General features: G+C 52.8%; 2 protein-coding genes across 2 annotated transcripts in view; both read right to left on the reverse strand.

The window, feature by feature from the left end:
• Nucleotides 1–342, reverse strand: part of LLGL2 (LLGL scribble cell polarity complex component 2) — a 33,745-nt gene extending 33,403 nt beyond the window's left edge. Inside the window, exon 1 of the mRNA XM_084298677.1 lies at nt 271–342. The gene's annotated coding sequence lies outside the window, so the exon portion shown is untranslated. The remainder of the gene's footprint in view (nt 1–270) is intronic.
• A 1,789-nt stretch (nt 343–2,131) lies between these two features.
• TSEN54 (tRNA splicing endonuclease subunit 54) lies at nt 2,132–11,153 on the reverse strand. The gene is made up of 11 exons (XM_084298631.1): nt 11,118–11,153; nt 10,866–11,027; nt 10,392–10,455; nt 10,164–10,247; nt 8,266–8,364; nt 7,945–7,997; nt 7,494–7,592; nt 5,753–6,387; nt 5,150–5,210; nt 4,441–4,557; nt 2,132–3,371 (listed from the first exon to the last, which is right to left on the reverse strand). The coding sequence occupies exons 1-11, from the start codon at nt 11,144–11,146 to the stop codon at nt 3,212–3,214; spliced, it is 1,563 nt and encodes a 520-aa protein (XP_084154757.1). The 5' UTR covers nt 11,147–11,153; the 3' UTR covers nt 2,132–3,211.
• Between the last annotated feature and the right edge of the window lie 4,351 nt (nt 11,154–15,504).

Consider the following 15,504-nt stretch of genomic DNA (forward strand, 5'->3'; position numbering starts at 1 on the left):
TAGGGGCGAGCCACGCTCGTTGCATCCCGGGGCGCTCCCTACGGGGGTGGCTGCGGGGAGCTGCAGAGGGGCAGCCAGGAGGGGTCCGGGCACCCCGGGGAGCCCAGGGCTCGGGGAGCGCCTCCCAGCCCCGGGAGCAAACCGGGAGCAAAGCCCCGGGGAACCGCCGGAACCCGGGAGGGGCGGCGGGCACGGCTCGGGGACCCCCCCCGGGACCTTCCCACGTCCCTGAGGCTCCCCCGGGGCTCCCGTCCCATTCCCGGCGCTCACCTGCGGGGCCTGGAGCCGGGGCCGCCCCGGCCTCGCTCCGCTCCACGATCGCTGCCGCTCGGCTGCGGCCTCCCCGGGGCAGCTCCGGGAGGGGTGCGGCGGGGCGGGGCTCCGCGCGCAAGCCACGCCCCATATGGGCGGGGCTTCGTATTCAAATCGCCTCCCCGGGCGTGGCTCCGTGTGCAAGTCGCGCCCCGGGGGCGTGGCTCCGTATGTAAATAGAGCCCCGGGGGCGTGGCTTCTCATGCAAATGAGTGCGAGCGGCGGCCTCGCCTCCCTTTCATCCGGCGCGGTCAGGGGTAATTGAGCGCTCGGCTCGCTCCCAGCCAATCAGAGAGCGGCCGCGCAGCCACCGCCCTATGGGCGGCCGCGCAGCCGGGCTGGGGGCGGGGCCTGAGGGGCCGGCCCCGCCCTTCGGCAGCTCCGGACCCGGTCCCGGACCCGGTCCCAGTCCCCCCGCGGGGCTCCGCGCACAGCGGGGCGGGCACGGGGAGCCCCTGCCCGGCCGGGACACGGCCCCTGCCTCCGGCCCCCCGAGGAGCAGGAGCCCAGCGCCAGGCCCAGGGGAGGCTCCAGCCCAGCCCCGAGCCCCGCGAAGGCTCCAGCCCATTGTCACGATGAAGGTTCCTCCCCTCCTCGCTGCACAAACAGGCGGTGGGAAGCCTCACCGGAGAGCGGAAGCCTCAGCTGTGAGGAGCAGCACAGCCGTTAGCTCCTCACACTGCCCTGCTGCTGCCAGCCTGCCTCCTATTGCAAGGGAACGGGAGCTGGGCAAGGAATCGTGGTAACGTGTCGGTGCCTCGGCTGGCTGAAGCCTTTGCAATCCCTGCAGAGCTTGGAATTGCCCCGATAAGGGCCAGGTTCCAGCCCAGCTTCCAAAAGGTGAAGTTTTTAAATGAAGATCCTCGCTTCTGTCATCGTCTTGCAACATCCAGTTGATCCACATCATGGGCCAAAGCAAAGCAGTGGTATCAGTCTGCATCACAATCCCATCCTGGTGGAGGCACTGTCAGATGTTGTGGTGCTGAGCAAGGCAGCCACAGTTTCTCAATCCTCCCTGCAGTAGTTATTAAATTCTAATTGTTTTGTGCTGAATCAGGGAGTCTTTGCCCTAGCGAAACTCACTGGGTGGCTCTTGTAGGGTTCATCGATACAATTCCACCTTGGCATAAACAGATGAGGCTGATTGAGATCACCAGGAGGGAGTTTGACCTAATTCTAGGACAAACACGAGCCCCGTGGGTCAGACTAGAGCTCTGCTGGCTGCGCCTGTTGTTAGAAACTCTCTTCCCACCGCCTTTAATCTGCAAAACAGTCTGGGAGAACGCTGAGGGCACAGACTGGAACTGCCAACAGCACCAGCTTTAAGAGGACTATCAGAGCAAACACACAGCTCCCAGGAGGGAGGGAGAGCGTGGTGGGGAGGAGCTGCCAGCCCCTCAGCTCACAGAGCCCTGCTGATTTCCTCCACCTGATAACACGGGCATGTGAATGAAACAAGAACAAGCACAGTGCTTGCAGCAGCTCACTGCCACCTTGGGCTATGATACTTGTGACCATGCAGGAGGAAGATGGCACGGCATCATGTGCTGACGGGAGCTGCCTGGGGACAGAATCAGCCAGGCCCTGAGTCCTGCTGCCCTCCATGGAACAAGGCAGGATGCAAGCACAGACGGAGTTATGCAGCCTCACGGCTCTATGGCCACGAGCAGGCGTTCACCAGATGGTGCTGTTGGGGTCCCAGCAGTCTTCCCAGAGTCCCTGCAAAGTTACTTACATTTTAGGGGAATTAAGAACCAGACTTAGGAGCTTCCACTGTTGGAAAAGGCTTCTTTATTGCTTAACCTTCTTCTCCCTGTCTCCAAAAAGAACTAAAAAATTATCACATAAAATGCATCTAAATCAGTTGCTGTTACACTTCTGAAGAACCCAGATACAGAACGCAGCTGTGCTCAGCAAGCTTGCACCCGCTGAGCAGACTTTCTGGCACCTGTCACCGGCACTTTTGCATAGAGGCTAACGCAAATTTGGTACCTGGATACCCTGGCAGAAGGCTCCCATGATAAGGCCCGGAACACAACAACGTCCTTGGCTTGGAGCACAACAGCCACAGGGCTGGAAGGCTCATTTCTATCTTCTGTCTTTACTCAGGGATCTCACTTGAGAAACAAAGACGAGGATCCACAGCCAGGAGAGAGGACATGGGGTTAAAACAGGGGGCTGCAGCACTGCACTGCTGAGATACCACAAACAGTGCACCAACAGCACATAACTTCAATCTGGCGTGATGGCTAAAATACACCTCAGCACAGCTGTAACAGGAGGCTGGGGGCCATCTGCCATACTTTGGGGCTTTCTGTGCTCTGACTGATGAAACCCTGTGCAACGCACAGCATCCTGCTCTCCAGTACCTGGAAACTTTACTCAGGGGGACGAATTTTATGGCTCTTACTTTTTCAGATCAGAATGGGATCTGATAGTTGTTGGTGCGACTGAACGACAGAGGCTCAGGACACCATCACTGATCTGATCAGCTTATTCTGTCCCTGACTGACCTCAGCGACTCCGGCCACAGTGGCTCTTAGCACAGGACAAGGGATTTACGCCGCTAAAGTACTTTCGAATGATCCACAGGTCAGCCAAAGCTGACACCGAAAGGCAGACTGGTGCTCCAGAAGATGAGAAAGCTGGAGAACCAGTGCCTACAGGAACAAGCAGTGTGTACTCCAGTCCACAAAGCCCCAGCTAAGCCACCCGCACTTGTCTGCAGTACATTTTGTTGTCATGCGAGAGCCATCCCGCACGGTGTGAAGCCTGGAGCAGCAAATACAACGGTCAACTACCCAAAGTTCCAGGTGGTTATCACAGGCTCTATTTCCCATAATATTTCGTTAATCAAGAAAGCAAACCCTGAGTGAAGCTCTTCCCATTTCGGCAAACATCAGTAACTGCTGTGATTAACATCAACTGGCAGCTTGAATTCCTTCAGCGAGTGGAAGGCAATATCTCCGTATTCCACCAGTGCAAAGACCACCGGGACGTCCCCGCTCTGATACGTAACCTGCTTCAAAGCCCGAAGGGATGGGATCTGCTCCTCAAAGCTGCGGAGGGAAAAAATAGCCTTTGTTTATATATTCTTGCTTTGAGAACAAAGCTGTCCTGGCCAGCGATCACAACAGCTCCTTCTGGTCTTAGGAGCTGGTTGTAAACCTCCCTGCCCCTTTCAATCAAAGCAGGAAGCTGCTGAGCACACTGAGAGCTCCCGAGAGCACGCTGTATGCTGGAAACAGGGAGCTGTCAAATCCTTTGCCAAAAGCAAAGGCAACTGCAAAATTCTCCACACTGTGCTGCTTAGATGCGGCTCACCGGGCTACTGGCCAGCTGCCAATCCAATGCAATCTTAATACCTTGGAAGATCTTTGGTTGCTGGGATCGACACCCAACCTGCTTTTCCCTTCTTTTCAATTCTGCAGTGTTTGCTCATAAATGGAAATATTTATGCAGCAAGAATCATCCTACTTGTCCGTGACACAGACCTTTGTCAAACTGCATTACCTTCCTCTGCCTGCTGTAGCTGCAGCCAGGGAAGGAGGGACGGTTTTAGCACATCAAAGTTAGAAAAGGCAGGGACTGAACTTTGTACCTGTCTACAGAATTTAAGTATCAGATTCTGGAGCCAGCAAGAAAGGGGACACCTATCCTCTGCTCGTATTGATTTTAAAGTTACAAAGATAAAAATGCTAAACCCACAGCCCCGAGCCTGTAGGGAGCTCCATGGAGGTACATCTCTGCAGAAATCCACAGGGATCTGCACTGGCTGAGGATTCAGCTGCCATACAGGTCCCTGCAAAACTGAGCTCAGTGAAAACTGAGTTTCACGAGTGTTGCATAAATACAGCTGTGGCTTCTTATTCCTGACTCCGGTAATACTCACAGACACGAGTAGCAACCATATGACCAAATAGTGTGGGCTGAGTGCAAGGGCTAGAGGAATTGTGAGCCACAGCCTCCAACAAAAGAGGAAGAAAAAAAAAAAAAGAAACATTTCTGGGCAGGACCACCCTAAGGGAGGCACTCTGATGAACTGTAAAGCTCACAAGATCCTGGGTCATTTACAGATCATTAGGATTTACTGTGTGCTTCAAAGCCCTGCATAAGACCCGTGCATACCTCTGAACACACATCCTGACATACGGTTTCCCAGGATTTGTCTTCTTAAACTTGGCCACAGCATCGGGTTGGTACACATTGAAGCTTATCTTCAAGCTCTCTGGGTCCTCCTGCAGCCTATAGAAGAGGGAACACATCCACATACTTATGGGATTGAAACACTGTATGGTGCAGATAAATCAGATGAAAGAAGGAACAAAAGCTGTGAAGCCTGGCTAGTCTGGGCCCTGTGAAAGGCTTCGCTCCTCAAGGGACTGACCCTGGGACTGCTACAGTTTCTTTCCAGACCTTCTATGTTCTGTAGCCAGACCAGAGCCAGCCCCTGCCCCACATCTGCCACTCTCCTCTCCCTGCAACCCTTTGGAAGAAGTACCACTAAGAGACACAGAAGCAAAGCACTGCTCTGTCCTACAGGGACAGCACGCAAACACCACACAGACTCCTTAAGGCAAGAGCAGAACTAAAACTCCCAAGGCCCAGGCTTTACCATCGCTGCAGCAGGGTCAGCAGCACATCCCAGGGATGAGGCAGAGCTGAGCCCCAACCCAGATCTGCAGGACCCCGGAGCAGAGCACTGGATTCTCCGGACATTCTGGACGCCCCCCAACTCCCAAGCTGCTGCCGTGAATCTCACAGACCTCACACGCAGGGACGGTCACAGGACAGCCCCGTTCCCGAACAGCTACGAGCTGGCTGGCTGGCTACTAACCGGGAGGCTCCATCCAGGATGTGGGAGGGCTGCAGCACGCTGATCTGCTGGAGGATCGCAGCTGGAGGGAGAAAGAACAGGAAAGGATCAGACCAGCTATTTCTCTCCCAGGGCACTCCAAGCACTCCACCACCACCCACGAGCCTTCCTCCTCCGACAATGGCTGGCAGCACCACAGTCACCACTGGCTACTTCAAAGGCCTCAACTTCCTCATCTCCTCCCAGCGCACAGCCCAGAACACCCTGCAACTGCTTTGCAATCTTGCTGGCCCCGATTTCACATGCCTAACAGCCTAGCAGGAGGGATTGCAGTACAGCAGGACATGGGGAACGGATTAGGAGACCTCCTAAGGCCCTGTTTATCCTGGCACTTGAGTGGGCTATAGAAAGAGACGGAAAGGCAGGAGGACAAGCTTTCTTCTCTCCCCCCCATCCGTGGCTGGGCTCCTCTGGGCCTGCTTTGCCCAGGCCTTGTAATGAGGTTTTCCTTCTCAAGGCACTGCCCCTAAACTGACATTTAGCTTCCCCAAGTCGTCTCTTTGGCTGTTGCATAAACAGTGGCAGGGCGTGTGTGTGTCCCCGGCAGGTTCCCACAGCCACTACCTGTGGAAGTCGCTTCCTCTGGCCGCAGAAGTGGGGTGACAGCCTGGTCCCAGAGATGCGGCGGTCGTCTCCAAACCCTCTGCTGGCTCCTCTGCTTCAAAAGGGCTTTGTACTCCTGCCAGCTGGAGCAGCGCCTCACCTCCCTGTCAGCATTGACACTGCTCTTGTACCTGCTTTCCCTCTCCAGCTGCTCCCTCTCCTTCCGTGACAGCTTCTCCTGTTTTAGGTTGATGCGTTTACACCAGGAAGCTGCGTCAACTTCCCTCCCTGGCACATTTTCTGGCAGAAGCCCGCTGTCAGGCGAGGGCAGATGTGTGCATGGCTGATCTGGGGCCACGTTTGGCAAGATGATGGTGGTAAAATCCCAGCGTGGCGCACGGGTGCCAGTGCTGCTTGCCTCGGGGCCTCCAGCCCTGCTCCTGGAGGGGCTCCGGGAGTTCTTTTGTCCTGTGTCAAGAGGAACTGGGCTCGACTGCTCCTCTCCGCTGCCAGCATCCAATTCCTTTGGCTGCTCTGACAAGGGCTTTTCATCCAAGGGAAGGCAGCTGGGATCTCCACAGTCATCTCCAGCTTTTTTGGGGGTCCCTTCAGCTTCTGGAAGGTCCTCAGACACTTTATGTTTCTTCTCAAGCGACCTAAGGACAGAAGCAGCAGCATAAAAGACAGGGAGGGTTTGTGGTGGGACATAATTCTCTTTAAATCCTGCCTCCCCTCATGTAACAGGAAGAAAGCAGTCTGCTGTGCCTGAAGGAAGGGTGGCAGGAGCCCACAGCCAGGCCTGTAAACCCTTGACAAGAACCTCTTGGCTGAAAGGAGGGTCCTGCTTGCAGAAGGAAAAAAAAAAAAGCAGGCCAAAACCAAGCAGGGAACGCCAAAGGTAGCGGAGGCGTCTCAGCAGCCCTGCACGAGGCTTGCCTTCAGTGCCCCGGAGAGTCCCAGTCCCAGCAGACACATGTTCTCTACCCGCCCGCAGCCTCCACACCCCAGCTACTGACCCAAACACCTCCACGCAACCACGATGGACGTCAGCCAAACTGAGCAGGGTTCAGACACCAGCACATGCTTGGCAGAAACCTGTCTGACAGCACTCTGGTGTGGCACGCAGTCCCTGGCTCCCAGGAGAGATGAGGCAGCTCTGAAAGCAGCAGTTTTATCTCCCAGTTCCTAAAACTTCAGAGCTCCTTGGGCACCAATTTCCTCGGTAAAAGGACTGGAGTTGCAGACCTGTCTCTTTCCTCCTTGTTTCTTAAAGGAGGACGCCACCTACTGGAAACTCCTAATTATAAGAGCAAAATTAGTAATTATGTCAGCTGGTTTGCATTTTGGCAACTTCTAGAGGCCATGTGCAAGGACCAGGACCCATCTATGCTCTCTGCTGTGCAGGCCTAGCAAGCAAGCTACGTTAAGAGGATGAAAGTGCACGATGGGCACTGTGGAGTCTTGTGCTCCCTCTGAAAAAGGACAAGAGAAGGCATCTGCCACTTTTCTTCTGTGCTGACCTCTCTCCCCTTCTATTTTGGCATCTCATCGCTGCAGTTGGGAAGCCTGGTGGCAGCTTGCCCCCATTAGACCTGCAGGAAGTGCAGACGTGCCAAGAGCACGCCGCAAGGAGCTCAGGAACAGCACTGCAGTGCCTGGGGAGGGCACCCACAGCACGAAGGGCTGCAGAGGCTGTAGCAAAGTGACTGATCCTGAGCAGGGCCGGGAGACCATGGCAAAAGGCTCTGGGCCACGTTCTTACCCGGGGCTGGAACTCCTCCTCCTTTTGCGCTCGTGTTTCCCTGAGCTCTTGCAGTGACTTTCCAGGTTCAGCTGCCTCTCGTAGGGGGACGGGACAGTACTGCAAGGAGACACCACCACAGAGACTGAGAGCAGGGCAGGGTAGCAAAACTACCCTTCTGCTCAGCCCCCAGAATACAGCAGCAAAAACCTTTTCTTCCAGGCACAGGAAATCCACAGGCAGGACCAAGACAGTCCTCAATTCATGCCCCATTGCATGTCCCCAGTCTCCTCCTCAAGAGGGAGGAGCAAGGAAGGGTAGAGCACCACTTTTAGCCTTTAATTCTCCCAAGAGGTGCAATGCAAGGTCAGAGTCCTCTTCTCTACTGTTCCATTAGAGCCATGTAGGGGGCACAGGGCTGCTCGGGATCTTCAGAAAGGAGAAAGCAGCGCGGAAAGGAAAAGCTGGTTACCTGGGGTTGAATCTCAGTACAATATAACCCAGTTGCTTCAAGTGGCTGAAAACCTTGGAGCAAAGGAAAGCAAAGAAGGTTAATTTACTTCAGTTCTGCTGCAACTGGGTAAACACCGTGTGGCACGGGAAGAGTGAAAAACCCCCACAGTTAGGACCCGAAGAAAAGGTAGGGAAACAGGAACCAATCATCTGGGAAAAGATGAATGGGGAAAAGCCTCAGAATGCCCCCCGTTCCTTTCCCTTCCCTTCCCTGCCCTTAGCCCCTAGAAGAGGCCGCGTGGCAGCGGCTGGGCTCCCTGCTTTCATCTTCCCAACACACCTGGTAATGGGACAGGCTCATCTCCTCCTGGGTCAGCAGCATCTCATAGGCTTCTTGGATCGACAAGGGCAGATTCCTGTAGAAGAGCTGAACAGAGCCCTGCAGGACAAAAAATGACATTTAGAGAACCCCAAGGAACAAATCTACGAAAGGTCACAATGGTCTCTTCCCACTGGCCCCGACAGCTGGCCCCAGCACCCTCCTTCATGTCATATCCATGTCTCCCCACAAAAAAGGGAAAAAAAGCCCAGGCACTAGGAACACACCTCTCCAGGGGGACAGGCTGAAGGCATCTAACTGGTCTTTTGTGGGGGATGGATTCTGCACTCAGCAACTGACTGAACTATTTTATTGCTGTCAATTTGTTTATGATCTATTGCTTGTCAAATTGCCAGAGGCAAAACCCCCTGCATTTGCAATTAGGATTTAATGGATATCATTAGATGCCCATAATCCAATTAAGTTTTGCTGAGGGGGAAAAAAAGCTCCCCTTTAGATTGGTGCATCTGTGCCTCTGATAACAGCTGTGGACAGAAAAAAAAAGTGTCTCTACAGTAAAGAAATCCAACCAGCATTTCTGCAAGGAGAGTAGCACTGAAAGTAACTTGGTCTCACTCCCTTGTGCTACATTTAAATATCTTTGTCGTGTGTACTAGGGAAGAGGTGCCAAGCAGCAACGCCAAGGATCTCAGATCAAATGAAAAGCATGTACAGCACTGGCTGCTAATATCATCTCTTCCCATGCCAGCAAGCTTCGCAGAGGAGGATGGAAGAGTCCAGAATTTTAATGTGGGAAATTCTTCATTCTAAAAGGATGCAGAGGGCTATATATCACAATGAGGATATGATTTTGTTCGACAAAAAGACACTGCATACCGCCAGCCCTTACACAAGGCTGTTCTGTGCTTACTTCATAAAGGCTTTCTTGATACACAGACAGCAGCTGCCATAGCAGCATTTATTCTGCTGGACATCCAAAGGATAACTTAACGTTTGTACAGACAATCAGAACTGCACAGGACTTTGCTGTTCCACTTGTAGTCGTGGACATTCATGGCTTTTCATGAACACAGGCATTTATACCGGGTACGTGGCCCTAACAAGCTGGATAAAGTTCCCCTAATTCCCATCAGCTTATTAGAGAAGAACAGAGAAACTGTGTTAATGAACTTGTGAACCCTGTTCTTGCAGAAATATGCATGACACCCTAGATAAGGGAGGAAGTCAACTTAGGACAGAGAAGGTACTGACCAGTCCCCAATGTCCTAATTAACAGTACACCAGTTCTGAGGAAAAGGATTTCTGAGTGTCATATCTTTTATTCCAATTAACTCCTGCCAACCACAGATAATGGTTTGATCTGGTTTTCAGAAATTCCCAGAACACCGAGTTTTCCCAGACCAGGGCAGACTTTGGTAAAATAACTGATATATCAGCATCTGTCTTTCACCACCCTCAGAGAAAGAAAGAAAGAAAGAAATCTCAGTTGACAACTTTGTGAACATGCTCCCTATGTTTCTGACAAAAAAGCAGACTTACTGCTTTAGGACCAGAAATTCAGATCACCCAAACACCCTCCTAGTCTCTACCATCATATTTGATGCAGGAGCGGGTTAAAGACAATACCATCTGGATAAATTCACCACTGATCCAACGAACACACACTATCAACAGCACAGAGACTGCCTTAGAGTACAATGTGCAAACCCCTGGCCTGGAGACCAGCACCTCCATCAGCAAACAGGCAATTTCACGAGAACTAGATGTTTATCATCTGCTCAAACTGCAGCAGCAATCAACGCATGCTAACTGACTTCAGTCTAAAGGGGAGTAAATGTTCAGCTTCTAGAGCTCCTTCAGTCACCCAGGAAAAGCCCAAGCACGGGTAGTCTACTTACACACTCCAGCAGGTACAGAGCCTCCTCGGGCAGCAGGCACTGTTTGCCACGCTCTGAGAACCCCATGGTGTGCCAGAACTTCCCCTGGAACAGAAGCACAAATCCGTGATGGGCTTTGTCTGCTCTCTGCTGACAGCCAGTCTCCCTCTCACTTCAAAAAGCAAAATAAGGAGCCTGCAGTTGCCAGCAGGAAACGAAGGTACTGAGTACATTCTGCAGCAGACTCACCGCAGGGGACTGCAGCTCCACAATGCCCTTTTCTGGCTTCCACTCAGCTTTCACCAGATTCCCCCTGCGAAGGTTAAAGATTAGGGTTCTTTATTATCTGCGTGTTCTACAGTCAACCACAATCAACCCCTGGTTTAGCAACGCAACAAGCTCAGGAAGGCGTCAAAAGGTGGCAAAGTTTCAGGTGGCATTTTTACAGGGTAAAGCCCGAGAAAGGCATCGTCCTCTGGATCTGAGGGTACCACGGGGAGGTGTTACCATCACCAAGGAGTTCAGAATGTCTTCAGCCAGCACCACAGGCACCTGTCCACAGGCTGCAGCAGCCTGCTGGAGACACGTAGCCTAGGTGATAACCGCGACAGGACCAGAGGGAACAGCCTCCAGTTGTGCCAGGGGAGGTTCGGGTGGGAGATGAGGAGACATTTCTGCTCAGAAAGAGCGGTCAGACAGACAGACAGACACAGACGGACTCACAGGCGCTCCACACGCTCCTCGGCCAGCCACCGCCACTGCTCGTCCCGGCAGAGCCGCAGCCTCTCCGCCTGCTCCTCCGAGCCGTCGGGCGCGGCCTCCTTCGGGCCGCCGCGGTACCGGGGGGCCCCGCTCCGCCCGCGGGCCTCCGGCAGCTCCGCCTCGCTGCGGGGAGAGAGCGAGGGGCGCTGAGGGGGTGCCCCGGGGGGGTCCCTTACCCGCAGCTCCCCCTTCAGGGCCCGGCCCGCCCCTTACCTCAGGCTCCGCGAGCCGCCCGGCTCCATGGGCACCAAGCGGGAAGCGGCGCCCGGCACAGGGGAGGGGAGAGGAGGGGAGCGGGCAGCGGCCCCTGGCGGAGCGGCGGGCACCAGAGCCATGCACTGAAGCCATGCACCAAAACCATGCACTAGAGCCATAAACTAAAGCCGGGACTTTATTGTGCGTTGGGCTTTGTGGTACGCCTCGCACGGGAGCTGTGTGGTGGGGCTGTGCACTGAGCCGCGTCCCAAGTTGTGCCCCGAGCAGCGCCCCGCACGCCATGCACCAAAGCACGCCTTGGGCTCTGCGCTGAAGCAACGCGCTGAAGCCGTGCGCTATGTATGCGCTGAGTGTGGACACAGGAGTGTTTTGTGCTCTGTACCAAGTTGTGCACAGAAATTGTGTCACAGAGGCCGTGAGCCCCAGGCCGTGCCCCACGGTCACACTGCAGCACATGCTGGGGGCCGTGCACCCCGCATCACCCCCGCCACGCAGCTGGGCGCCTCGTGGAGCTGCTCGCCTCTCTCTCCCAATGGGACAGGGCAGAAAACGAGGTGAAAAATTCCTGGGTTGCGTTAAGGGCAGGGAGATTGCCAACCAATGACCGTCATGGGCAAGGTGCCTCAGCTGGTGATAAATTAATTGTATTTCTTGCCAATTAAAACAAGTTTGGAGAGTGAGAAAAATAGAGAAATCAACACCCCCATCCCACAGCCCCTTTTCTGTCAGGATCAGCCCCAAGTGAGGAACCTGCTCCAGATTGGGCTCCTCTTGCACTGCCCCTGGCGTGCTGTGGAACCACCTGGAACATTCTGGAACTGACTGGAACCCTCCAGAACCATCAGAACGTTCCAGAACTGACTGGAACATTCCTGAACTGAAAACCCCAGGAACTGACTGGAACCCTCCAGAACTGACTGGAAGCCTCTAGAACTGACTGGAACATTCCTGAACTGACTGGAAGCCTCCAGAACCAGCCCTGTCTGGCAGGTTGCAGCCCTGAGGAGAGGTCCCTCACCAGCTGTTCCTGAGCACTCATCGGGGCCCAGCATCCTCACAAAGTTCCCTCCAAAAAATGACGTGAGTGTTGTTGTTATCCCCCAGAAAAACCCTGCTTTGGGGTGGGGGTCTCAAGCACCAGCTCTCCAGCACTTCCACTGAGGCAGGTTATCCCAGCAGATGCAGAGCATGGGAGCATCACAGCCAGACCCAGAGCCAAGGTGTTGGTGCCCACAACCCAGATACAGCCCACAGCTCGCCCCAAAATTCAGGATTCAGCCCCAGGACTGCACCACTGATGTCCGCGTGGCCAGCAGGGATTTTAATCCCTGGGATTTGCAGCCATCGCAAGCGGTCGGATGTGAAACACGACCTGAGGAAGCCAGCAGCGGCACCCAGCCTGCTGGCAAGTGTTTCTTTCCAAAGGTTTTCAAATTCAACCAACACGGGGAAAAACAGCAAAACTGAAACCATGGCCAACCTCCTGACCTCACAGCTCCTCTCGCCCATGGATTCATTTCAAATCTGAAAGATTTGCTGAGCGTTTCCACCTCCCCACCATGGTTCCAGGTGCAGCAGTGCAGGGCTCAGCCGGGCAGGAGAAGCAGACGCGGTGCTGGGGAAGGAGGCTTCTCTCTTCAGCAGATGTCACTATTTCTTCTGGTTCAGCCTCAGGCGGAGGCCGGCACGGTGCCATCGCAGCAGGGCTGTGCTGAGCGTGCCGCGGTCCGGCTGGGATGGAAAACGAGAAGCCTCAGTGTGCTGCGGCCTCACCTCACTGCTGACGAGGCTGGATTTGCTGCTTAGGGAGGCATCAACTGACCTGACAGGGAAACGCACCAAAAGTTCAAGTTTCACCTCAAATCCGTCTCTTGTTGCTGTGGGATAGCTCGCGAGACTCAGCTATCCTCAAGAAGGAAAAATGCAGCTTTTTCCCCCACTGAAGTCCCTGGTTCCCAGTGCAGTTTCCCCGTAATAGTCCTTTGACAAAATGCCAACGTAGGCAGACGAATGCGAAAACCATTCCTCTCTGTTTTCCACTGACTGGTTTAATTTTCACTTCCTGCCCACTTATTTCCTCCTAGCGAACCGGCCCTTAGTCCTGCAAGGGGGTCACCGACGCTGGCCAGCAGTGCCTCCGTGCAGCACTCAGGGACATGCCATGAGGGACGAGGACTCAGGATGGCTCAAGGGGCAGCAGCCTGTGCAGCAATTACGTTTTTTCTCTCCAATTTACAAAAATAAGCATTTTGGAGGATACTCGGACTGCTTGATTTTAGCATAATCCCAGAACATCACATACCGCTGCTTTCAATTTATGGGCTGTCACCCCTTTGTTTAGCTCAGTCTTTCCTTAAAATAGAGAGGTTTAAATTGTTCCGAGGAAGGCTCTGATCCAGAATTTGCTTTTGTCACCCACTGTGATTACAAGACCCAGAAATGTCAAGACTAATCTCAGTTTACATTTCTTTTCAATACCAGGATTTTAGCTGTTGCAGAGGGGTCCTGTTCTTCACAGAGGCACCAACAGCGCCTTGTCCCTGGTGGGACTCATGTTCTCCCCAGCTGAAGCCTGTTAATCAGCCCTAATTGACTGAGTCTCATCTGCTGGGTATGAGTGGCCCCAGTGGGGCTGTACTGTCTTCTCCTCACTTACAAATAGAGGGTGAGATGGAAGCTTAGTGGGTGCTTTTTTTTTCTGTATGTTTAAGGAGGGTTTTTTGATGTGAGCTTTTTACTTTTTTTTTTTTTTTTTTTTTTTTTTTTTTTTTTTTTACGATTGCCTTGAGACTCTGCCTATAGTGTTTATTTATAAAGTTTAGTTTTGTGTTTTGTTTTGTTTTTTTCCTTGCTCTGAGTAGGTTCTTGTTAACTCTTCTTCAGAGTAGCTATGCACGGTAGGAAACCTGAAAAGCTATTATGGGGATTGTTCTGGGCTCTTTGTAGTAATTCTTTGTGGCACAAGAAGATCATCTTGTGAAATGATGGATGGATGCAAAGTGTTCTTATTTGAGCTGAAATAGCAATGGAAGTCTCACTGAGCTGAGGGGTGGCAGAGCCCAGCCTTGGAGGTGACCGCTCTGCTCAGGGGCACCGAGGGCTGCAGTAAGGATGGCTGCAGGACTGTGAGCCTGGGTGCTGCCAAAAAGGAAGAGCTTGGGAGCATGGCATCAGGAGCAGAGCAGGACCCAGCCTTCATCATCTGAGCAACACATGTGGCTGTGGAGGAGCTGCAGGGGAGGCTGGTGCTAAGGCTGCTCTTTGCTCTCCTATGGAGGACTGCCCTTGCCCCAAGGGGCACATGCTGGGGCTGGCTGGAGAGATGCAGCACTGAATTCACCAGCACAGCATCCTGAGCGTGTGGATTCTCACAGCAGGTAAGCTGTGCAGGCTTTGCCTGCTTCTTTTATTCTTGAGGGGAATAAAGTTGAAATGATGGAGTGTAAGCAGACTGCTGGGGCTAGGAACAGGGGGACTGTGCCTTCTGAATGGGGCAGCTTGCTCCTAGCTCTCCTGTCTGCTGCTTACCCCAGGACTCTGGGGAGAGCAGAGCTGCAGTGCAAGAGAAAGGTTTTGACCTTTTTCTGTCCTTTTGAGCCTTTTTGAGCTCTTTTAATTCAATTTATTTGTTGTGTCCAGGTCATGTTTGTATAGTCCCTATAATTACAACTTCCTTGTGGTTAACACTTGGATGAGCTTGGTGTAAATAAGCTTATAGTGGTTTTGTTTTCTTATCTTCTTAAAAAAAAAAAAAAAAAAAAAAAAGTAGGGACTTGGGATTGTTTTTTATGTTTCATGCAATGTGTAAGGCACAGCCAGGTGGGAACTGTGCTGCGTGCCTGAGCTAAACAGCTCTGCCAGGTACTGCTACCTGTGTTAATCTCTAAATTTAATAAATCCTGCAACTCTTGGCATTGTTTTTGGAAGCAATTTAGTAACTTGCAGAAACCAGCTGTGCCTCAACTGTTTGTGGCTCAGACTTCAGCTGTTCACCAACAAATGGCAATGATTGGAAAGTGGTGTCTGAGGTGGGTAATGCGGCTGTCTGCCTTGACTTCATTGCACCCTGTGGAGCGTGGCCTAATACCAAGAGGCTTGTGTGTAATTTGGGGCAGATAAGGATGCTAACTCTAAGATTGTAAGTGCTTGAATCCTTGTGTATGTTGTAATACGTGTTATACTATCAAAATTGCTCAACTCTGAGATAGCTCATATCATCACTGCTCAACAGCCCTGTTATCGCTCGTTAGCAGTTGTTCAGCATACAATTGTCTTACACTTAATTATATTTTAGTGACTAATATCTCAACTCCTAGTTTTCAGGGCATTATATTGACAACTTGAACTATTTACTGTAGAATATAAAAAAGGAGCATTTGGCAAT

This window comes from Netta rufina, assembly GCF_964035555.1.
Source record: "Netta rufina genome assembly, chromosome: 19".
NCBI lineage: Eukaryota > Metazoa > Chordata > Aves > Anseriformes > Anatidae > Netta > Netta rufina.